At 59.4% G+C, this 24,598-nt stretch overlaps 1 protein-coding gene across 2 annotated transcripts; it reads left to right on the top strand.

Annotated features, from left to right (window-relative positions):
- Nucleotides 1–1,074: 1,074 nt before the first annotated feature.
- LOC138815306 (lymphocyte cytosolic protein 2-like) lies at nt 1,075–24,203 on the top strand. 2 transcript variants are annotated; one of them, XM_070004645.1, is made up of 21 exons: nt 1,075–1,540; nt 4,717–4,779; nt 6,052–6,098; nt 7,477–7,542; nt 8,127–8,158; nt 8,981–9,018; nt 9,993–10,188; nt 12,383–12,480; nt 13,515–13,581; nt 13,679–13,762; nt 14,689–14,714; nt 14,809–14,831; nt 15,002–15,085; nt 16,341–16,371; nt 17,944–17,956; nt 18,397–18,526; nt 19,206–19,249; nt 20,247–20,338; nt 21,147–21,224; nt 21,935–22,090; nt 23,947–24,203. In XM_070004645.1, the coding sequence occupies exons 1-21, from the start codon at nt 1,463–1,465 to the stop codon at nt 24,067–24,069; spliced, it is 1,569 nt and encodes a 522-aa protein (XP_069860746.1). In that variant the 5' UTR covers nt 1,075–1,462; the 3' UTR covers nt 24,070–24,203. The 2 variants fall into 2 exon arrangements, with proteins under 2 accessions (XP_069860746.1, XP_069860745.1); XM_070004644.1 differs by having other exon boundaries at nt 1,106–1,540; nt 19,203–19,249.
- The last annotated feature ends 395 nt before the right edge of the window (nt 24,204–24,598 follow it).

Raw genomic sequence — 24,598 nt, forward strand, 5'->3', positions numbered from 1 at the left:
AAGGGGCTACCTCCGGGGAGGGGCCTGGGCGCCCGCCCCACACCTGGCCGTAGACGTTTCCGAGCTCGTTCAGAACAACCTCCCAGGAACGAACGGGAACCGCCTGGACTCAGGGAGTGGGGCTCCCCGAGAGTCCTGATCCCGCAGGGCATGCCCCAACCCCGGGGGTCAGCGCAGAAAACAGGGGCTCCAGACTCAACCTCCCTTCCCTGCGGGGGCCTAGGAAGCCGGCGGGGTTGCTACCGCTCTGGCCGGGCTCCACACTTACTGGATGCTTCTTCCAAAGGAGCCAAAATGTTCAACACCATCTTCATTCCAACTTCTTTCTGCCTTTCTGTCACGTGTTACCCAGTGCTGGTGTGAGCAATATTAAATATATACGTATGTGCGTGTGTGTGTGTATGTGCGTGTGTGTGCACACGCGTGCGTGCATGGATGCATGCGCAACACTTGATGGAGCAGTTAGCGTGACTAGAGGCTGCCATGATCGCACACATCCCTTTTGAGACAGAGGGCTTGTGCGCTGCCCGCTCGGTGTGTGGAAGTGTCTGACACGGATGAAAATGAGCAGCTCCCGCCTCCTCTTATCTCGGGCTCAGTAGACGGTGGAACGAGGGGTAGTTGGGGTTAGATGGGTGGGGGGCATAGCAGAGGGAGCCTAAACCGGGAACAGAGTGAGTCGGCCGCCGTCGGTGCGCTCATACCCTCTCCTTTCAGCGTGACTGATGAGGGGCATCCGGGTCTCAGGTAGCCTCTGACCCGGCTTTACAGGTTTACAGGAGAGAGACGTGGGAAGTGCTGCGTTTCAACCCTTGCCTAAGACGGTACAGCGCAGAGCTGTTCACCTGAGGAGTCGGTGAGGCCGGCTGTCCGACCTGGCGCGCCCGACGCCCTCCCTCCCAGGGGACCCTCTCCCCCAGGGGTCAAGGGCACACGCGGGCCTCCTCGGATGGGAGCCGCAGTTGGGGAGGGGGAGGAAGCCGGATGGCAGGGGACAATCAGGCTCCCTTCCCTTGACATTCACTAAGGGGGGAGTGTCTGTCTGTATTTCAGGTCCATCGTCAAAATGAATGGTTAGCTACAAAGCCCTGGCGCACGGGACAGCGAGTGGAGACCGGGCGCCGGGAATCTTCGTGGAAACGTCCTTGAGCTGACCTTGTGAAGAACTGGCTGCCGCTCTGGGACCGTGGGGGAGCCGCCAACCCCATCTTTCTGCGTATTTCAAGCCCCCAGAACTGCGCTTCCTCCTGGGCTTATTTAGAAGCCAGCAGAGGAAGTGGTAAAGGAAACTAGCTACGTCGTTTTCTGAGAAGAGACCATATTTGTGCCTGGGGGAAGCTGCTGCCTCCCGGGCTCTGGCTACCGCAGAGAAGAGGGCGCTCCCGGGGCGCGGGGGGCAGGGCACGGGCTCAGGAGCACGGGGGGGCCTCTGCTGGCCACCGAGCCTCCCAGGACGGCCACCATGGCCCTGAGGAACGTGCCCTTCCGCTCCGAGGTCCTGGCCTGGGACCCCGACAGCCTGGCTGACTATTTCAGGAAGGTGAGTCCCGCTCTTCCGTGAGTGCTGGGCAGGGGTGCAGACTGGCGTGGGTGCGAGGGTGGGATCCGGACAGGGCATGGGAGGTGTGCCGGGCTCTAATCCTAAATGAAAACGCCCCACCGTCCTGAGAGTTCAGTGCTGTCCTGCAGTGCCGGCCCAGCAGGATGACGTGGCCCAGGTCCCCAGCGACCACGGGCAGCCGAGGCAGGATTCGAAGCCGGTCTGGCTCCAGGGTGCGTGCTCTGAAATGTGGAGGAGGTTAGAAGCACCGATGGCAGCCCATGCTGGCAGACTGGACAGGAAGATGGAGTCTGGGGATGGCAGACGGGGCATGGGGGCAGGGCTGGGTGGACATCGGCTCCTGTGGCCTTGGGCTGGGTGGACATGGGCTCCTGTGGCATTGGGGTGGGGTGGGCATCAGCTCCTGTGGCCTTGGGGTGGGGTGGGCATCGGCTCCTGTGGCCTTGGGGTGGGGTGGGCATCGGCTCCTGTGGCCTTGGGGTGGGGTGGGCATCGGCTCCTGTGGCCTTGGGCTGGGTGGGCATCGGCTCCTGTGGCCTTGGGGTGGGGTGGGCATCGGCTCCTGTGGCCTTGGGCTGGGTGGACATGGGCTCCTGTGGCATTGGGGTGAGGTGGGCATCAGCTCCTGTGGCATTGGGGTGGGGTGGGCATCAGCTCCTGTGGCATTGGGGTGAGGTGGGCATCAGCTCCTGTGGCATTGGGGTGGAGTGGGCATCAGCTCCTGTGGCATTGGGGTGGGGTGGGCATCAGCTCCTGTGGCATTGGGGTGGGGTGGGCATCGGCTCCTGTGGCCTTGGGCTGGGTGGACATGGGCTCCTGTGGCATTGGGGTGGGGTGGGCATCAGCTCCTGTGGCATTGGGGTGGGGTGGGCATCGGCTCAAATGGCATTTAGGCACTCTGAAAGGGGTCCTTCCTTACCAGTGTTTCACTGGGGCCTTGGGGGGGGCCTGGGAAGCAGCCCCGAGAGCTGGGCCTCAGGGGATGGGGATGGAGGCTGAGCTCAGGCATCAGGCCACACTGAGCTGGGCCCAGAGCGCCGTGGTCCACCCTCTGGACAGGACATAAAAGGACTGAGGGTGGGATCGGGGAGGCCGAGGGGAGGCCTGGACACCCCATCACTGCTCCCAATGGAGAACAGGGGCCCCACACTGGTCCACCCTCTGGACAGGACATAAAAGGACTGAGGGTGGGATTGGGGAGGCCGAGGGGAGGCCTGGACACCCCATCACTGCTCCCAACGGAGAACAGGGGCCCCACACCCTTGAGCACAGCTCCTGGCGCCCAGGTGAGTTACACAGACAGCCGGTCAGCAGGGGCGGCAGCCCCCGGAGACCTCCCGCCGGGCTCTGGCTGAGAGGCGCCTCTCCTTGTGCAGCTTGGCGACCTTCCCTCCCGTAGAGTCCTGACTTCTCTGCCCCTCGGCTTCCTCCTCAGCGGATGAGCGCCAGGACCCCCGCGGGGTGGCTGTGATGGGAAGTCAGGGGTGAGGCTTCAGGCTCGGGGAAGCGGGGAAGCGGCCCGGGCGGGCGGGAGCCGCAGGGCGCACCGAGGCTGGGCGCGTCTGCGTGTCTCGCCGGCGTCTGGCCTACAGGCCCGGAAGAGGGAGGCCGTGTGCCGCGTCTTCAACGCCTCCAGCACCTGCAGCGTCCGAGCATCTCTGCACCGGGCAGTAGAGTCCCTGGCTCCCACTCACCTGTTCAAAGCCACACTACGTTCCCCACTCACCGTGTCTCCTCAGGGCAGGGCCTACCCTCTCTGAGCCCCAGACACCCCATCCAAAGCCAGGCCACGGCTCTAGACCAGACGTGTCTCCCCCAGGTCTCCAAGAGGGTCGCCTAGGGTGTTGGATGACAGGGCAGCTTCCAGCCAGGTGTGGCGGTCAGTCGCTCAAGAAACCCAGGTAGGATCACAGTCCAGTGCCTGTCAGGGCAAGAGCAAGATCTGATCTGAAATATAACGGAAGCAAAGAGGACTGGGGGTGTGCCTCATTGGTAGAGTGTGCCTCGCATGCTTGAAGCCCTGCGTTCAGACCCCAGTGCTGCGGATTCAAGACCTAGAGGCCCAGATCTCACTGGACCCCAGCTGAGCACCTAGATCCCACCCACAACACAGTCTGAGGGTTCTATCGGAGCCAGGACTCCAAACCACTGGGATCGGCCGGCTGATGAGGACAGTGGGCAGGAACTAAAGGCGCTTGCTACAGAGCTGAGCCCACACCTCAGAGCTGACCCCCAGCTTTCAACTCTGACCTCTGACTTTCTAAGCGCACAAGGCCACAGCAGTCCTGTTTACACTTCTGCATGTTTGGTGAGAAGAGTTTGATTTGCCTGCCCCGAGAAAGCTGGCTCAAACTCTGAGGACCACATCTGTGGGAGGAGCCCGGAATTTCCAAGGAACAAATCTTTAACCTTTGGCACCCGAACTTAGTGGAATTTCAAATAGGAACGATTGAGGACAAAGTGCATTCAAGACCAAGTGAATCATTCCTGATGATTCCTGGTTGGTTTTGGAAAACAGCGAAGACCTTGCACAGGGTCCCTTCCTTTGATCAGTAAGTAATTCCGTTGTTCCCAAAGGAACAGTCCGGACAGAGTCGCTCAAGTCCTACTCCGCTGCTCCGCGGCCACAACCTCCAGCAGCAAACGGGAAGTCGGGAGCGGCCCTAGCTGCCGGGGCCATGCGCTTCTTCATTTACATTTGGCAGCGCTGGGGTTTGAACCCAGGGCCTCACACTTCTGAGGTTGGCGTCATTCTGCTGAGCCACGCCTCCAGCCACACAATTAGCCGTTTCTATCGTGGCCGTTGGAACAGCAGCTTTCCAACGAACCTTAACGTCCGATGTGGAGGGATTAAATAAGAGGACACTGAACGTGAGTGAAGTGTTGAGGTTATTGTTTTAGGGGAGTTTGGAGCAAAAAGTCAGGGTGTCAGACAGATGATGACTGATGGCTTCTGAGCCTTAGGAGCGTCTCCGTGGTCCTTTCTGGAGGAGCAGGCCCCGAAGACGTCTCTCTGGAGCGTGGGAACGAGCCGCTTCCCCATGCTGGGCATCCTGTTAGCTGGGCAGGGCCGGCTAGCCCCCACGGCTGCGTGTGAGACAGGCAGACTGTGGCGGGGGCCGGCCTCGCTGACAGCACTCTCCTCCTCTCCACAGCTCAACTACAAGGACTGCGAGAAGGCGGTGAAGAAGTACCACATCGACGGCGCGCGGTTTTTGGTGAGTTCCAGACGGCCGGCCACTTGGACACCAAGGATGCCTGGGAAAAGGATGCCTGGCTGTTTTCCCAGGGGCTGCCGGCCCAGGCGGCCTCCCTCATTGCTGGGGTTCCCCCGCTGGGTGCTTGTTTTCAGCATCCCTGCGTGGCCCTGGGTTCGACGGGTCCGCCAGAGCCCTCGGGCTGTCATCCTCTGATGAAGGAGCCTCCTCAGACCCTCCCCAGGTACCACGCACACTCTAAGGTCCGAGTGTGCGGAGGAACGTGATTACAGTTGCATGTGCAACACACACACACACACACACACACACACACACACACAGCCAGATGCCATGACTTACGCCTGTAATCTTAGCTACTCCTAAGACTAAGACTGAGATCTGGAGGCTGATTCCGGGTCAGCCAGGGTGCCCGAGAGAGAGAGACAGACAGACAGTCAGACAGACAGATGGATGAAGGAGGGGGGAGGTGGGAGGGAAGAACAGGGAGGGAGTAGGAAAGTTTGGAGGCTTGGCCATGGTCCCTTCTCTCAGGACTCTGCCTGACTCCCCGTCCCTTCCTCAGTGGTAGGAAGAGGGCAGGGTTAGCAACGGCTGTTAAGAGCTGGGTCAGATGAATCCAGTGGGCACCTCAAGGTGGCCAGCCGGTCCCCGCTGAAAGGCCCAGACCCTGCAGCTTCTCCCTGGAAGGCCTGGGTGCCCTGGATCTCGGAGTCCAGTAGGAGAAGGCCCCACACATGGTCAGATTCAGTTCACGAGAGGATTCTGCATGGTTGCAGACCTGGTCCTCACATAGCTGTCCACCCTTCGAAGTGAGATCATTTGTCAACATCCAGAACTCAGAACACGGAGCCCAAGCCCTGGCCCCTTCGGTGCTCAGTCACCACTACCTTCTCCTGCCCCAGCCTCTCTCTGCCCCAGCCCCTCTCTGCCCCAGCCTCTCTCCTGCCCCAGCCTCTCTCCTGCCCCAGCCCCTCTCCTGCCCCAGCCCCTCTCTGCCCCAGCCTCTCTCCTGCCCCAGCCCCTCTCCTGCCCCAGCCCCTCTCCTGCCCCAGCCCCTCTCCTGCCCCAGCCCCTCTCCTGTCCTGGCTAGATGCCCTCTCCTGTCCTGCCCAGCCCCTCTCCTGTCCTGCCCAGCCCCTCTCCTGTCCTGCCCAGCCCCTCTCCTGTCCTGCCCAGCCCCTCTCCTGTCCTGCCCCAGCCCCTCTCCTGTCCTGGCTAGACGCTCTCCTGTAGGTTGTAACCTGCCTGCCACCTGTTGTGTTTTCATTTTAGAACCTGACAGAAAATGACATTCAGAAGTTCCCCAAGCTCAGGATGCCGTAAGTTCTCCCTCTGACCCCATGGGAAGAGGGGAAGTCCGGCAGTAAACCGAGTCAGTGGTACATTACGGTCCACATGACACAGGAAAGTAGGAGGAAGGTTAAGGACACAGTCAGGGTACAGGGGGAGGAAAGGGAAGTAAGATTCCTGCAGACATCCGGGTGCTGCTGTGGAAGGTGCCCTGGCGGGGACCCCCCCCCCGTCAATGGCTCGGTGAGGTCTGGTCCAGGGCTTTGTCCTCCACTGGGTGGGGGGTCTTCCTCCCCCTAAGGACGTCTTCAGGCTCAGTGAGCCTGCCCAGGAGTAACAGGAGCCCGAAATACCAAATAACCAGCAAAGTACAGTGCGCCCAGCTCCCAGCAGCCGAGCAAAGTGACCCAGGACACGTTGACAGATCACCCCCGAGCGGGCTCGCTAGCTCTGACACACAGCTGGCTTCCATTGCATGAAAGGAAAACGCTGTGTCTTTAGGTGCGAAGAGGTGATAGGAAAGCCAAGTGTGAAAAATGGCGGAGCCGGAGGTCAGACTTCCTGTCACTCAGTTCTTCACTTGTGAGCTAGAGAGCAATACCAAGTAGCAATACAGCAGCACTTTATATGAGGACGTGGGGAGTACTGTGCGCCCAGTACTGTGCGCTGCTTGTCCCGGCCCCTCTGGGGGTTTGCTGAGAGTCTCGGCTGCCACCAGCACCGCCCAGCCGCCCCCCAGCAGCGGTCCTGAGACCGAGGCACGCAGGGCCCAGCCCTGCGGGGGCCGCCAACCTCCCTTCTCAGCCTGTGGTTTGGCATTTCCTTCCTCACCCAGTTTGAGCCCCAGTGGCTTGCAGCTGGCTGGTAGATACTGGTGCTCATTCCCGGCCCTGGCAGCGCCCGTGTGGGACCCAAAGAGGTGTCTGGACCCTCAGAGCCCAGCCCTGGGTCCCACATGGGGGTGAGGCCAGCACCCCCTTGGGGTGGGGTGGGGGGAAACAGGCACCAGTGGGGAGCAGATAAGCAAACAGGGGTGAGCAGGGAGCAGACAAGAGCACACAGGAAACAGAGAGGACAGCCCAGTCCTCCGGGTTCAGAGGAGAGTCTGGAAGTCCAGTGTCCAGCAGCGGTGCTCAGCCCCAGGAATGACCAGGCAGAGGGCCGCACAGCCTGGCGTCTGGGTCCTTGGGCCTCCGGAGGTGGGAGAGCCACGTGGGCAGGGCCATCGCTGAGGGGCTCTGTGCTTGCCTGTGACCGGGCGGGCGGCAGAGGCTGGGGGCAGTGGGGGGTAGCTGACCCGGGAGCGCCCGCCGGGGCTCACACGGTCAGGGACTCCTCGACCCCGCAGGAAGGAGGAGGGGCCAGGAGGAGGTGGTTGAGCCTCTTCACCCGGCCTTGATCTTGTAGGATCCTCAGTAAGTTAAGTCAAGACATCAACAAGAATGAGGAGAGGAGGAGCCTTTTCACACGTAGGTGAGTGGGCCGCGGCCACGGGCCCCGGGGGCCCCCCGTCCCGAGGGGCTTACCAAGGATTCGGGAAGTGGGTGGCCCAGGGTGGCCCAGGTCCGACCCTGCCCCAGGGTCGGACACCAGGAGAATGAACGTCCCCTAGAACCAATGGCCGGCGGCCACGTGCTCCCATGAGTCACCAGTGTGGCTTCCAGTATTAGGGGGCCACTGTGCTCTGGTTGCCAGGCAACAAGGGCGCAAGCCATACCTTCTGCTGGGGAGTCCTCTGCCAGAGCGGGGCTGAGGAAGAGTGTGATCTTAAACCAACCTGCCATTGACACAGTACCACTAACTCAGCACCATTAACTTAGTATACTATTAACTTAGTACTATCAACACAGTACCATTAGTAACTCAGTACCATCAACCACCAACTCAGTTTCATTAACTCATACTATTAGCACAGTACCATCAACACAGTGCTACTAACTCAGTATTATCAACTCAGTACCATCAACACAGTACCATCAGCTCAGCACCACTGACAATACAATCCACTAGGTACCATTAACTCAGTACCACTTACACAATGCTCTTTGCCTTGGCAGACCCCAGGTCCAGCGGTTTCCTGAAGAGAGAGGTAAGGTGTCGGGCTGAGAGGTGATTGCTTTAGAAGGCACTGGGTTCCTCAGGTCTTCTGTCTTCTTCCCGAGTCTCCCTGGGCGTCATGCGGATGACCCCACTCGCTTGCCTGCTCTCTCCAGTGAGAGCAGAAGAGACGCATACCTGGGGAGGACCGGGGGGCTGTGGAGAACTTGGAAGGACAGCCAGCCGTGACTGGGCTGGCCTGTGCCTCGGGGACCCCGGGCGGCTTTCCACTGTTCAATGCTGCCTGGCACTGGGTGTGCCCGCCGCGCCCTGTCCAGTTCTGCTGAGGGGAAGCCGGAGTCCAGTCCCCTGCGTGTCTTAAGCACCTGTAGGAGGGAAGATTAAGGAGGCCTCTGCCCTCGGTGGGATGGATCCTGGGTCAGGAGTTCTAGGTCGGCAGCGGCATACGGATGGTCAGTGGTCTGGGTTCCGCTGCGGTGACGAAGCCCCGAGACTGTGCGGTGGTTCAGGTCCTGAGACCCGGTGCGTGGTGCAGAGAGCTCTCATACCACACGTGGCCTGGTATGGCAGTGGCACCGCATGGGAACAGGTGTGAGCGTGGCCAGGGGCTCCGCCAGGATGGCCTCACTTCCTACAACTCGCCTGCACACACGCTGGTCCAGGCCCCGAGACCCACGTCCGTCCTGGAGACCTGGCCGAGTCTCCGCAGAAAGCCACGGATCCACCCCGGCCCCAGAAACAACTCTTGTGCCGTCCGCTCACGCTGTCCTGCCGGTGTGGGGTGGGCTTCCTTCGAGGGACACCACCCGGCCCTTGAAGGTGGGTGCTGACACCCGTGTTTCCCCTCCCACAGAGAGCCAGGAGGAGGAGGATGGCGGCTGGTCGTCTTTCGTGAGTATGGCTGGGCTCCTCCCAGACGCACCCCTCTGGCTCTGTGCTCTTGGGCTGGCGCGGACCCAGGCCTCGAGCTCCCTCGCAAGCACACACGCGTCATTCCCAGTGCTCCGGGTCCCCTGGCCAGCTTCCCCCGCTTTCCTCAGCACCACCGTTGTTACAGAGAGGAGATCTTTATTACTATAGCAGCGGTGGCCATGAATAGCATCACCCTGGTGCCAGAGCCTCAGACCGTGTTAACTCAGGACTGAGCGCACCTGGGTGGAGGGGGCCACGGGCACAGGGGCCACGTCCATGGGGGTTACATGGGGCCCCGTACATGGGGGTTACACAGGCTCACGTCCATGGGGTTACACGAGGCCATGTCCATGAAGGGTTACACAGGCTCACGTCCATGGAGGGTTACACGGGGTCACGTCCATGAAGGGTTACACAGGCTCACGTCCATGGGGTTACATGGGGCCATGTCCATGAAGGGTTACACAGGCTCACGTCCATGGGGTTACACGAGGCCACGTCCATGGGGTTACACGAGGCCATGTCCATGGGGGGTTACATGGGGCCCCGTCCATGGAGGGTTACACGGGGTCACGTCCATGAAGGGTTACACAGGCTCACGTCCATGGGGTTACACAAGGCCATGTCCATGGGGTTACACAGGTTCACGTCCATGGGGTTACGTGGGGCCACGTCCATGGGGGGTTACACAGGCTCACGTCCATGGGGTTACACAGGCTCACGTCCATGGAGGGTTACACAGGCTCACGTCCATGGGGTTACACGAGGCCACGTCCATGGGGGGTTACACAGGTTCACGTCCATGGGGTTACACAGGGCCACATCCATGGGGCTCACGCAGGTTCATGTCCATGGGGTCACGCGGGCACACGGCCATGGCAGTCACATAGGCTCGCGGCCATGGGGTCACGTGGGGTTGCGGGCCGCCCCTCCAGCCCTGGTCTTGCTGGCAGGAAGATGACTACGAGAGCCCCGACGAGGGCGACGAGGAGGACGGGGACCAGGGCGACTACGAATCCCCGACCGAGGGGGAGGAGGCGCCTGCGGACGACGCGGACTACGAGCCCCCGCCCTCCCACGACGAGCAGGCCCTGCAGGGCGCCATCCTGCCCGCCCCGCCCCTGGCCAGCTCGGGCTCCATGTACATCGGTGAGCGCCTGGCGGTGCCCGGCCGGCCCGGCCCCGCACCAGCCCCCACTTCCCCTCCTCCATCCCAGCCTTGCCCAGGCCCGCACAGGCCTCCACCCCCCAGCCTCCCCCCCAGCCTCGCCCGGGCCTGCACAGGCCCCCACCCCCCATCTTCCCCCCCAGCCTCGCCTGGGCCCCTCCCCGGCCCCCACCCCCCATCCTCTCCCCCAGCCTCGCCCGGGCCTGCACAGGCCCCCACCCCCCATCCTCCCCCCCAGCCTCACCCAGGCCCGCACAGGCCCCCACCCCCCATCCTCCCCCCCAGCCTCACCCAGGCCCGCACAGGCCCCCACCCCCCATCCTCCATCCCAGCCTCACCCGGGCCTGCACAGGCCCCCACCCCCCATCCTCCCCCCAGCCTTGCCCAGGCCCACACAGGCCCACACCCCCATCCTCCATCCCAGCCTCGCCCAGGCCCGCACCAGCCCCCACCCCCCATCCTCCCCCCCAGCCTCGACCGGGCCCGCACAGGCCCACACTCCCCCCATCCTCCATCCCAGCCTCGCCCAGGCCTGCACAGGCCCCACTCCCCCCATCCTCCCCCCCAGCCTCGCCCGGGCCCGCACAGGCCCCCACCCCCCATCCTCCATCCCAGCCTCGCCCGGGCCCCTCCCCGGCCCCCACCCCCCATCCTCCCCCCCAGCCTCGCCCGGGCCCCTCCCCGGCCCCCACCCCCCATCCTTCCTCCCTCCCCCATCCTCCCTGCCTTCTCCCTCCCTCACCCCTCCCTCTCCCCCATCCTCCCCCCATCCTCCCCCCATCCTCCCCGCCTTCTCCCTCCCTCCCCGCCTCCCTCCCCCATGCCTCCCTCTGCCCTCCCCACCAGCCTCCCCCCTCCGCTGGCCCCCCACCCCCTCCATGGTGGGTGCCACATCAGCCCCCTGGAGGACCATGACCGCCGTGGGGCTGGCGGGAGCTGCTGGCCACGGGCTCTTCCTCCTCCTGGTCTTGTCCTGGCCTCTCCCTGCCAGAGGCCGGTCCCCGCCTCAGCGGCCCAGGGTCAGTTCTGAGCACCCCAGGTACTGGACGTCCCCAAGTCCAGAGCAGTCCTGCACGCCATCTGGTCACAGCCAGCTCCTGCTTTAAGGAAGAGATGAGCGAAGCGGGGAGGTGGACCAGGCGGGCAGGAGCACTGACTTGGTGGTGTGCTGGCCTGGATGGTTGTGTGTGTGTGTGTGTGTGTGTCCACGTGCGTGCGCATGCAGGGGTGTGCATGTGTGTACGCGTGTGTGCATGCATGTGTGTACGCGTGTGCGTGCATGTATACGTGCACACGTGCACATGTGTGTACGTGTGTGTGCACGTGTGTGTGCATGCATGTGCGGGTGTGCATGCACATGCGTGTGTGTACTCGTGCTGTGTGCGTACTTGTGCATGTGTGTGTGCATGCACATGTGAATGTGTGTGCATGCGTGTGTGCGCGTGTGCATGCATGTGTGTGCGTGTGTGTGCACTTGTGCTGTGTGCGCGTGCGTGTGCACACACGCATGTGTGTGCGCACTCGTGCATGTGTATGTGTGTGCACTCGTGCTGTGTGCGCACTCGTGCATGTGTGTGCGTGTGTGCATGTGCATGTGAATGTGTGTGTGCATGTGTGTGCACACGTGTGCATGAGTGTGCGTGTATATACGCGCGTGTGCGTGCATGTGCGTGTGTGCACTCGTGCTGTGTGTGCACGTGTGTGCGTGTGTGTGTGTGCGTGCGTGTGCGTGTGTGCACTCGTGCTGTGTGTGTGTGCACGTGTGTGCGTGCGCATGTGTGTGTGTGTGTGTGCACGTGCGCGCGTGTGTGTATGTATGTGCGTGTGTATAGAAGCACACACGGGCTCCCTCCTTCCAGCCCTGTGTGAGAGCCCTCCCTGCCATGGCTGAACCCCTGGCCTGCTCTCTGATAATGCCCTCCCGGACACTCGAGAGGCCCTGTGTGCTGTGCACACAGAGTGAGCAAACTCGGTGTGAAGGAAGGGCAGGCCCAGTGTCCCCGCTGGGCTCACGATGGCCGGGCGCGTTCCAGCGTGGGTGGGGGGGCGGGGGGAGCTGGGGGTCCCCAGGCACCACAGAGTTGGGCACAGCACCTGTCTTCCGAGACCCGTGACGTTGGCCGGCCGGTGCCGACGCTGGCGCCCTCTCCCAGTGATGTGTTTGTGTTTCTGCAGACCGCCCCCCCGCCGGGAAGGCCCCCCAGCAGCCCCCCGCACTGCCCCAGAGGTCGACAGCCGCCCCCCCTCCGCCTCCCGCCAGCCGGGGTCACATGGTAGGTGCCTCCCGCCCGCCCCGGCCACTTCCTCCCCTGTAGGAAGGGAGCGTGGAGTAGCGCTCCCCAATTCCAATCTGGCAAAAGGCTGGGATCGGGCACCAGGCCCAGTCACCAGTACTTGGTGTGCATCGCGCCACTTCTTGGTATTTTCTTTGCACCGTCAACAATACCAATGCAGAGTGAAAACAACCCCCTCTCCGGTGTTCCTCGTGGTACCATCTTCTCCTACTTGAGATAGATGAAAACCGCAGAGCAAACTCTCGGAGAACCAAACGAAAGCTGACACCTTGGAGCTACCGCCCTCTGGCAGAGAGCATGGCACCACCTGCTGGCCAGCGCCAACGGCTGGCTGCCGCAGCCCTGGGCAGGCAGAGGGGAGGAGTGAGGGAGAGGCGGGGGTGGGGTGGAGCCGCCTGCTGACACACGGGCAGAGTCCACCCGTCCCTCGGCTGATGTCCACGGAGTGGCCCCCGTGTGCCAAGCACTGTCAAGGGGCCAGAGGAGCGGTGCTTTTGGATTGAGGGATGGGGTGGGGTGATACTAAGTAAATGGACACAGCCGTGAGTTGACCAGTCATGCCTGTCTCGGGGAGCGGGGTGGGGGGCGGGGTGGGGACAGAGGACCAGGGCCATGGCGGGAGGTGGGGTTGGGCTGGAATAGAATGGGGACAGTCGTGGAGAGAGCAGAGACAGAGGAAGACCCAAGGACAGCCACGCCCCAGAGAGCAGGAGGTGTTCCAAGAAGGGCACGAGGCCCCGAGGTGGCCGTCGAGGGCCGGAGGGTGGGCAGCCCGGCTCGGGCAGGGCCGCGCGGGCCATGGTGTTCTCTTCATGTGACCGGAGTCCTGGGGGGCTCAGCAGGGCGGCCCGGTGCTCAGCGCAGCCCTGCAGACAGAGCGGGAGGAGAGGCTGTGCCGCTGCCCCTGGGGAGCGGAGGTGCCGGTGGGATGCCAGCGCCCGGCTCAGCTAACGCCGCCGGGGCCTGTGGAGGCCCAGCCGTGCTCAAGATCATTTGGTTCTGCCTTTCTCCAGCCCCTCCCCATGCCCCAGGCCAACCACGAAGAACCTACCCGGGGGCAAAACCACAAGCCGACCAAACGTAAGCTCGGGGTTGCTCCTTCCCTGCCCAGCGGCAGCCTGCCTGTCCCCAGCCGGCTGCTCTCTTCTTTGAAGTGACCCCGCCCTCTTCCCTCCAGTGCCAGCCCCTTCCATAGACAGGAGCACGAAGCCACCCCTGGACCGCTCGCTGGCCCTGCCGGACAGGGAGGCCTTCATGCCAGGTACAACTTGGTGCAGAGTAATCCTGGGCCACCTTTATGACGGAAAGGTGACATCTCTGTTCAACCCTTGAATGGCATCCTGGCCTGAGGCATTTTGGAAGAATAAACTCCTTTTTTGGAGTGGGAAGAGGGGCTTGAACTCAGGGCCTGGGTGCTGTCCGTGAGCTCTTTTGCTCAAGGCTACAGCTCTACCACTTTGAGCCAGTGTCCCTTCTGGTTTTGGGATGGTTCGTCAGAGATAAGAGTCTCAGGGGGACTTTTCTGTCCAGATTGGCTTTGAACTGAGATCCTCAGATCTCAGCTTCCTGAGTAGCTAGGATGACAGGCGTGAGCCACCGGTGACCAGCTCATCTAGGAATGAACTCTGCTGGTGATGCTTATTTTAACACGAGCCCCTGGCATGTGGAGGGAACGCAGGCAGAGAGGGCAGCGATCCGTCCAGTTGGCAGGAAGTTTCTGAGTGTCGGGGTCAGGGAGCGGAGGAGCAGGAACTGGATCCCATATCTGCAAGCGCCCCAGTGCTCCCCAATGCGGTGAAAGCCAAATCAGCTCAGACAGCTTAGCCACGCAGAGTTCTCGGCTGCACCTGGATGGCACAGAGCCTGCGTCACCTGCGCTTGGAGAAAAGTAGAGCACACGCACAGGGGAGACACACCAGCGCCCCTCAAGCCCAGTGCACAGCCCACCACCGTTAGCCCCAAGTTCAAAGGTCGCTCAGAAACGGAGTCTCCCCCGCCCTGTAGCACAAGGCTTGCTTCTGGTATGGAGAGGGGCTGCAGTTATGGCCAGTTAGAGACGGACATTCCCAGGGGCGTTGGTCCTCTGAATGCCTTTGAGCTCTGGAGGGGACCTGGCCGAGCCACTCCGGAGGGCCGGGCTCGGGGTCCTCGAGGCCTACGCTCAGACCCCGCTGTCTGTCCTCACAGGGAAGAAGCCAGCATTTGCTGACAAGGTGAGCGGCTTGCGGGCCTAGGTGGGGGTGGTCTGGGGTGTTTGTCTTGCGTCTTGTCCTTCCCTCACCAGTCCCTCACTTTGCTGTCTTGCAGCCCGCGGCCCTGGCAGGAGGAAGGTAGGTGGTGTGTGTGTGTGTGTGTGTGTGTGTGTGTGTGTGTGTGTGTGTGTGTGTGTGTGTGTGTGTGTGTGTGTGTGTGTGTGTGTGTAACAGGAGGCAGCGGCACTTTCTCTAGAACTCTTCTCCATGGCTCAGTTCATGCTCACACATCTTGTCTCCACCCTCAGGGTGCCCGGGGAGCATCTGCCCAAGATTCAGAAGGTGCCGGAGCGAGCCGTGCCCCTGGCCGGGAAGAAGCCGCCAGTGCCCAAGTACCTGTCTCTTGTTCTTAGCTTGCCACTCCATGGCTGGGCATGCCGGCCCCACCCCGGCCTGGCCCCGCATGGGCAGAGGGTCTCTGTGGCTGTGCTTACGGAATGTCCCGGCATCGCAGATTAACTGGGAAGTGCCAGGGTCTCGGAGGAGAGTGGGAGCCTAGCAGGGGTGGGGGGAGGGGGTTCATCTTCATCTGGAAGGGAAGGAGAGGAGAAGAAGGGAGGGGACGAAAGGAGAGGAGAAGGGGAGGAAGGAGAGAGGGAAGAAGGAGGGAATGAGAGGGGAAGAAGGGAAGGAAGAGGAGAGGGTAGAAGGTTGGATTTCGGGACTTCTGGAAGAAGTTGTTGGACTTTTCCTGCATTGCCAGAGCAAAGTCCCAAGGTGCACTGCGTGTGCACTCAGTGCAGAGAGCAGACAGGGCAGGGGAGGAAGATTTGAGGTCAGCGCCAGGGCGCACTTAACGAACCACACACCCACTGTCCATAACTGCAGGCCGCTGCGATCGGCTCCCGTGTCTGTAACTTTGCCAGAAAGTAAAGCAGGCAGGACCACCGTCCTGGGCGCCGGGCAGACTCGCCAGCCGGGAGGGAGACTGCCAGGGACGGTGACCCTGCTTGGCTGGGATGGGGCTCAGAGGAAGACCAGAGCGAGGGAGCGGAGAGCGCCCCAGCCACGGAGGAGCGCAAGGGCATCCCAGTGCAAAACCACCCAGCGGTGCTCAGCCCACACCGTCCGTGCTGGACGAAGCTAGAAGGGGCTCGGCCAACTTTCCTCCTCCCCTCCAATCGCAGGGAGCCGCCGGGGCAGCGCGGAGGCCCTCAGCGCCCCGCTGCCGCCGGCCCGCAGGCGGCTCCGGTGTCAGGGACCACGGCCTCAGGCCTCTCCCGGGAGTGACCTTCTCCCCCTGCCTTCTCTCCCACAAAGATGGGGCCACCAGACTGGTCCAAAACACCCACAGCGAGTATTGCCGCAAAGCTCCACTTGCGTGCAGAAACATCTCCTCCATTAAAATTAACAGCGACTAAAGGGGACAGTGGCCACAGGCGAGGGTTTGTGGAGCTCGCGTACAGAGACGGCAGAGCACACGGGTGGCCCTGCCCCCTTCCCACCACCGTTCCTCCATTCTCAGCCTTCCTGGGGACTCACAGCCTTCTCTCTGGACTTGACTTCTCTGGGTGCAGTTTGGTGACAATACATTCTCAGGCCAGCTCCTGACGCTTGCTTCTTTTTCTCTGCTGCAATTCATTCCAGGCACGGATGGGTACCGGAGAGAAGAGAGAATGTAAGTAGGAAATGTCATGTTGGAAACGCCTGGCCCGGGGGAAGCTGGGGCCGGGGTCTGTGGAGATGAGGACCGTGTCTGTCGTGGTCTTCCTGAGGGTCCATCTCCTGGAGCAAGACGCCATACTGGGGATTGAACCCAGGGCCTGGTGCTTGCTGGGCAAGGGCTGGCGGGACTGGAGCCATGCCCCTAGTCCACGGTGGGTCCTTGAATCCGGGTGCCTTGTGTTGGGGGTCTCAGTGCTCCCCGGACCCCACCACGCTGTTCTAGCTAACTCCTGTTCCTCAGAGAGCCCCCAGGTGGAAGAGCCATTACTCCAAAGGAGTAATTAGCAAGGTGAAGGGAGAGGTTGCGGGGGATGGGGGTGGGAGGGGGGGCAGGGGTGGGAGGGTAGGGGGTGGAGAGTACCCTGGGGCCAGGCCTCACCCAAGTGGGCCAGGCCTCTGCATCCACTCTGCACCCAAGGAAGGGGCATAGCATTATTGGATTTGGGATGGAACATTCCGCATCCCAGAAACCACACGGGCTCCAGGAGGGGCAGGGCTTGAGCCTCTCTTGCCCTCCTGTGCTTCGCATAAAGAATCATCTTTTCCCTTTCAATGGGAGGGAAACTGAGGCTCAGAAAGGTAAGATACTCTAAGTGTCCCAGGTACTAAAAAGCAATCTGAGTCTGAATCCAGGCCTGAATTCTCCCACACGACGCGATGTGTCGGCCGGACTCCACGGCTGTGGGGCTGGGGGGCCCGACGGAGGCCCGAGGACCAGGGATGCAAAACCTGCCTTAAGCAGCACTTACGGTTGCCAGGCTCGAGAATCAGCTCACATAGCGGGAGTCAGAACACGTAGAGGAAGGCGTTGCTGCGCCCCTGCCCGGACGGCTGCACAGACAACCCCCGGTTGGCCCTTTTGGTCTCCTGACCAAAGGCCAATGTGCTTCTGAGCCTCACTTCTTACCTGAGAGGATAAAGAAACAGTCAGTAGGGTGGCCGTGAAAGGAAATCCACGTGGCTATAGGCCACGTGCACTATAAATAAATGAGAGCTTGCTGCTTTTAAGAGGAGTGGATCTGGCCGGAGAGCCGGACGGAAGGCCGGGCTTCCCAGGAGGGCTGCAGCCCTGTCTGCAAACGTTGGCAGGGCAGGAGCCCTTCCCACCAGCAGGCCTCCACCTGTAAAGCGAGGGCACTACATTGCTAAGGGCTTCCAGGGAACAGAGTGAAATACCGTGTGTGAATCTATGGGCGAAGATTATACACACTGTAAATATTATGATAACTTTGAGGATCTCAGATGGGAGCATCCTCAGGTTATTGTTTCTATTAGAAAATCATAAACCACTCATCAAGCGCTGAGATGCTTGTGATATACTTATTGTGGTGCACCATAGCTGGGAAACAAAGAGCCAGCCTTGCTTCTGTGATTGAGAAATGTGTTGATCCTTCCAGGAACTGTGTTTGGACAACAAGCTAACATCTTCTCTCTCTCTCTCTCTCTCTCTCTCTCTCTCTCTCTCTCTCTCTCTCTCTCTCTCTCTCGTTCTCTCTCTCTCTCTCTCTCTTCTTCCTCTTACCAGGATGAAGATGACGGTAGGTTTACACAATCTTTCTTACAACTTCTGTCTCATCCTCTTGTTTTCTAGTCAGGCATGTAAATGGAGTCCTTTAGCTGGGAAGTTACAGGACCAGTTAGAGCCATTATACTCACAGACGCACACCTGCGTCTATTCTGTCACTGCATAGTGAAATAAAGTGGGATTCTGTGGTTGGTTTAACAAAGAGAATTGTTAGTCATTAGAACAGTGCGGATTTTGGGTGGCAACATTTAAATGCCATGCATGGTTTGATGGAGCTGTTTTGCAGTATGCATGGCCTCTGAGGTGAAGCGGAATAGAGCTGACAGTGTGGGGTGAATGAGCCAGCTTGGGGATTTGCCTTTCATAGAGCAAACAGCCTGCCAGCAGTCCTGAAGGCTCCCCGGTTGCCTGGATTCTGACGATCTTCCCAATCTTTGTCTTCTCCCCTCCCAGTGCATAAGAGACCTCTGCCTCAGCCGGCGCCACTCCCACTGAGTTCCAGCACTTTCCACTCAAGGTCCGCCAAGCCAAGTCCCAAGCCCCCCCTCCCTGCGTCCCACAGCCCCGGACCCTTCAACGAAAGGTGTGTGGCTGTCTCCGGAAGCCATGTGAACTCGGTTAAAGTTACTTTTACACATCGGCTGCGGTTTGAGGGTTCTGAGTTTGGAAACTGGCAGAAGTCCTCTGGGGGGTGATTTCTCTTTGTCGAACAGGACTGGGCGTGCTGCTGCACAGTGACACCCAGGCCCCGACTGTCTGCGTACCACAGGGCAGGGTGCACAAGGGGAAAGAGAGAGAGGCCAGGAGGGGCAGGCAGCTGCAGGAGGACCACATCTCAGATGAGGCCAGCCCTGCGCAAACCTGGCAAGATCCTAACTTCAGGACACAACAGAAATGAGCCCGCGGGGCAGGCTCACGGGGGGAGTGCACGCACGCCTAGCTTGTGTGAGGCCCTCGGTTCTGTACCACAGAAGGTGGGAAGGAGGGAGGGAAGAGGAAGAGAAGAGGGGAGAGAATGAGAAGAAGGGAGGGAACACAGAGCGAAGTTGCTCCCTGTTCCCCCTCCCCCCGCTAGCCCAGAGCACCCACCCATCCGCCCAAACTGGGTGACATTTTTCAAGCATAACCGATAGGTTGAGGCCCCGGGAGGAAACAGCAGACAGGAGATGGTGGCGGGGTCCCTCCCTCCTGGATGCAGTCTGCCAGCACTGGGGGTTCCGGCCCCAGCCCTACCTAACATCCCGCCCTCCCGCCCACAGCAGCAGCTTCCCGCACAGCGCCTCCCTGCCGTCATACCTCTCCCAAGGTGGGTACCCGGTCCTCCGGGACTTGCGCTAGCCGCTGCTTCTGCACGGCCGGCCGGTGATGGGTGTGGCCTCTGTGGCTGTGGTGTTCTAGGACCTTCTACGGCCCTATGGCTGTGGTGTTCTTGGTCCTTCTGTGCAGAGCAGATGAACACCCAGAGGCCACATCACCGGAGGGTGGAAAGTAAAGCACACCGAGTACGTTCCTTGAGACTCAAATGAGAGAGCGAGGGAGTGAATGGAGACTGAGGAATGAACGGAACATTCTAGCTAAGGGAATCCTTCCGTGGTATACAGCGGTTCTCACACAGAAACCCACACGCCACCTGACGTCAGCACAATCGAACCTTCCCCGAGAGAAGGAAACGGGGTAAAGAGGGCCTTAAAGAAAGTGGGGTGCACGCGCTCCCCGCACGGCCCTCCCCTCCCCGGCCTTTGTTAGAGGAGCGAGGAGCGCATGGGAAACTCAGCAGACACAGCGGGGGGCCGGCACGGTTTGGAACTGCCGGTCCGTCCAGCTTCCGTGTCTTTTCATGAAGACGAGGAAAACGTAACGATCACCACCACGCACCGCCTCGCAGCGGAGAATGCAGCAGGATGTCTGTGAAAGACCATCTAGAATGTTCTCAGTGACAGGACATTAAAGCAACTGTCACGTGCTCTCAGGTGGATGTCCTCAGCTTCCAGTGCATACAAGCACACCTGGGATACTTACAGTACACAGCAGGCCCAGCTAGGACATCATACACGTGAGGCTCTGTTCTGCAAGCTTCGTGGACATGATTGCACAATAGCTCCTGAGCGCCTTTGGGTTTGGGAACAGGGGAAATGATTTTCAAAGCCCTGTTTTCCTGAAATGTTAATTATGGAAACAGCTAGAAGGGCATAGGAGGGTGGGGAGGCGTGTTATGAGAAAAGTAAACTCGAACTCGCAGTACACTAATTAATGCGGTGCACTAATGAAAGCAGTGCATGACTTTCTGCCATGTGTTCCTTAAGGGCTTAGCAACAGACCCCCTCCCCGAGTGGAAGGGAGAAACTTCTCCTTGCCGGTCCCCAGCAAGCCGCAGCCGCTGTCCCCTGGAGCAGAGGTGAGGAGCCACACGGCTTTTACCGTCCCTTGGTTTGGAAAGAGCGAGGCGGTGGCTGAGCTCAGGGTGGGGTCTGGCCTGGCGGGAGTGAGGCTTGGGTCAGGTCCCAGCCCCGCAGACAGACCAACAACAGAGGAGCCAGACTAAAGAAAAGAAGTTCTTTTCCTTGCATGCTCTCCCAGACTCCCAGGGGCAAGTGCGTGCTCTGAGGAAAGCAATGAGAAAAGAATCCCGTTTTTCATCTGCTTCCTAGTCTCTGACCTTAGCCGAGTCTCTGAATTGCTCAATGAGCTGACTGAACGTTTTGCGCGTGGATGGGGTACACAGGCTAAGGAAGTTCCCGTCCCCGGGGTCTCCCGGCCTTGTTCCCGGCCACCTGGGTCAGCAGACTCTGCGGTGCTTACAGACACTCCTGTTTGCCCTGATGATTTTTTTTTGGTGGTCGTGGAGTTGAACTCAGGACCTAGGCACTGTCCCTGAGTCCTTTTGTGCCCAGGGCTAGCGCTCTACCACGCTGAACCATAGCACTGCTTCTGGTTTTCTGGTGGTTAATTTCATGGACTTTCCTGCCCCCGCTGGCTTCACACCGTGATCCTCAGACTCAGGTCTCGGCCTCCTGAGTAGTTAGGGTTACAGGTGTGAGCCACCTGCTTCATTCCAGTGACTCTTTATTCAAGTTTAAGAGCACACATGTGTCAAGCCTCATGGGGCTGCGGTGAACACTGGTGGAAACGACCTCTCGGGGGCTCTCATTTCTCTTAACCCGGGAAGGGCTGAAGTTCTTCATTCTAGAACTTTCCACTTGCAGAATTCCTTAGAGGAAGAGTGGTACGTTTCTTATATCACCCGGCCAGAGGCAGAGGCTGCGCTTAGGAAGATAAACCAGGTATGTGTGGCAGCTTGCTTTTGATGTTCTGCATGTCCTTGGCGATGGAGGGGGTGTCTGACTGGCCCCTTAATGTGGCATGAGAGGAATAAAGGCAGGCCATCATCGGTCAGTACACTCGGAGGGCTGATCTAACCGGTACGGTGCATTCTCACGCCACAGTGACCTACTGAAGGGAAATGAAAAGCCCAGGACGGGTCGTGGCACCAGTTTTGTGTCAGGAGAGGGGGCAGGACTTGTCTGCTGTTAGGTTTGCTGATGTGTCATCTGCATGACGTGCTGAGTGCAGACACCAGAGCGTTGGAGGGGCAAACGGGGTGCATTTGTAGGTAGATGGGCGTCTTCTGAAGTGGGGGTGGAGAGGAAGGGCTGGAGAATCAACTCACCAGAGTGAGAAGGTGTTCCTTCACCACGGAAGTCATTACTCCTCCCGGCCCTTTACCCACTCAACCACTGATTACTGTTTTATTAATGCGGAAAAAAGGATGCTTTATTTTTATCAAGAGCCTTGGAGGAGGCCGACTGGGAACTGCCTTTGATCAGATCACTGCCGCCTTTCTTGATAACGATGCGTGCAGAGGTCCCGGGGCTGTCACTCTTGGGGCCGGCGTTGGCTGACCCAGTGGCAGGGTGTGCAGGTTCCCAGGGCTGTGGGCCTGAGTGTTGACTTTCTCCACCGCTTCCTCCATGACACACGTTTGTTCTTTTAGGACGGCACTTTTCTGGTTAGAGACAGCTCTAGAAAAACAGTCACCAACCCCTACGTGCTCATGGTGCTTTACAAAGACAAGGTGTACAATATCCAGATCCGCTACCAGGAGGACAGTCGGGCGTACTTGCTGGGAACTGGCCTCCGAGGGAAAGAGGTGAGGGCTCCCAGCTCACATGCCCTGACTTCCCTCCCCTGTCTCCCACGCACCCACACGGCCCACGGCCCACTCCACAGCCTCTGGAGGTTCATGCAGTGTGCATACAACTTCAGAGTCAAGCCCCACTGGTGAAACCCTGTGTTGGTTTGCTGCGGGGAAGTAAAACCAAAAGAGGGACAGTGACTGGTTCTACCACAAGATCCTCCCGCCCTTCCTCCCTCCCCCCTGGTTTATCTTCCTAAGCACAGCCTCTTCCCTCTTTTAATCTAGGTCTCATATTCCAAACAATCCCACGTGACGTACGTAAGCATGACTGGTGGGTGGCGGGGGTCCCAGGAGGACACAAGGCCTAAGCCTAGGACACAGGAAACAAGGGAGCAGAACGCAGTTCAACAGCAAAGCTAATGTGCTCGACTTGGCAGTGCGAGGCAGGAAGTCCAGGCTGGGCCCACTGTGGGCCTCGAGTGCTGCAGAGGCCCACCCCACGCCGTATGATGCCGGTGCCGGCACGGAGTCTTCCCTGGCCCTCCTGGTGTGGCACAGTCAGGGAAGGTCATGTCGAATCATGGTGACCTCAAGGCCCAGGTGTGACCCTGTGACTTTGATTTGAGGAGGGGCTTCCTAGGTAGGACTTGGGGCCACTGTCTAGTCCAGGAAGCCGCCATGCAGGGTTTAGAATGGAGTCTAGTATCGCCAGTGTTTCCTCATTCCTGCTCTTACACCTAGAAGCCTAGCTACTCAGGAGGCTGAGATCTGGAGCGTCACCGTTCAGAGCCAGCCCCAACAAAATGCCTGCAATACGCCGTCCCAAAGAGCTAGCTAAAAGCAAGGTCAGAGGCCTGGCTCAAATGGTCGAGTGCAGAGAAGCAAGCTAAGCAAGTGCCAGGCTATGATTTAAAACACTAGTACTGAAAAAAAATAGCATTAAAAGCGTCCAGTTAGATGTTGCCAAACACAAGTCTCTCCTATTTCTGAACTCCTTGCTATAGCCCCAGTGCACTTATAAGGCATATTTAAAACACCATCTGAGGAAGCTGGAGAACTAGAACTCTTGGCTGTGGTGATCACTAAAATACTCGGGTCATTTCCTATGAAACCCGGAGGTTTGGCTCAGCAAAGACAGCCAAGTTGTGGAAGAAATTCTTGTCTGGCTTAGGCTTATATTCTCATCCTAATCAAGTTATGGGATGGTAGTCAGCATTCATGTGGAAAACCCCTCAGCACTGCCTTTCCCCGGGGAGAGTGACAACTCGGCCCTGTCCCCACTGTGCTGTTTGGAGGGGGGGGTCGCCTCCAGGATAAGGAACAAGTCACACGTATCCACAGTCCAAATACCTCCGCAGAGGGCTGGTGAGCAGAGCACGCGCACGGTTCTCACTGCAGCCCGAGCAGCAGGCTCTGGTTTAACACACGTCTTGGTACGTGCTTGGTAGATGGAGGTGGCCAAGGAGACCCAGGAGGGCTCTTGGGAAACAACTGGCATGCTGTATAGCACTTCCTGGCAGGGTGAGCAATGGCTGACGCCCTGATTCTTGCTCCTCTCAACTCTACTCCCGGCTGCAGTGAAGAAGGGACACAAAATGGAACCCCAGACGGAAACAAACAGAAGCCTGAGGCGAGGGCATCAGCACTGTTATCCTTTATCTGAAGTTGAAGTGTCTTCTCTCTGTGATTTGTTGGGAATTTCTGTAGCACCGATCACTGAAGACATTTGCCAGACTGGACGTTATTTGCCCCCCACCCCGGTGTTTGTAGCCTGGATAGGGGGTGTCAACCGATGGGAAAAGCAGGCCTAGAGAGGCCTTTGCTCAGGGCTGGTGCCGACTTACGCCTCCCGATTCTCGCTCCTGCAGGACTTCCTCTCTGTGTCACACATCATCGATTACTTCCGGAAGATGCCGCTCCTGCTCATCGATGGCAAGAACCGAGGCTCCAGATACCAGTGCACACTGACACACGCTGCGGGGTACCGCTAGCCAGCCAGCCCTGCAGACAAGCTGTCCTCTAGCCTCGTGATTGGACGAACACTTGGGACTGAAATGACCCTCAACACGCGAACGCAAGAGGTGTCTTATTTTCCATTTCCATAAAATGTTTGAAGACTGCCAAATATCTTATAATTTATTTTTAGTGGTTATACAATGCAAGAAAGGGGTGAACACACCACAGTCTGATAGAGCATGGTGCATAGTACTGCCTGACAGTACTTCAAAAAACACGGGGTATAGTCTTTTTAAAGGTATTTTTGCATACCACTTTCAAAATACAGTTTAATATAGCTGTAGGCATAGTTTGGGGTCTTTAAATGCTGTGACAGTAGTTTTTTGTATCATGTAAAGCTGGTTTTTAAATTTTGTTTTAAATAGGCAAACCTGTGTCATTCATAGGTGATTTTTTTTTTTTTTTTGTCAGTTGTGGGGCTTGAACTCAGGGCCTGGGTACTGTCCATGAGCTTTTTTCACTCAATGATAGTGCTCTACACTTCAAGCTACTTACGGTTTTTTG

Source organism: Dipodomys merriami, unplaced genomic scaffold, assembly GCF_024711535.1.
Source record: "Dipodomys merriami isolate MVZ:Mamm:240054 unplaced genomic scaffold, mDipMer1.0.p SCAF_636, whole genome shotgun sequence".
NCBI lineage: Eukaryota > Metazoa > Chordata > Mammalia > Rodentia > Heteromyidae > Dipodomys > Dipodomys merriami.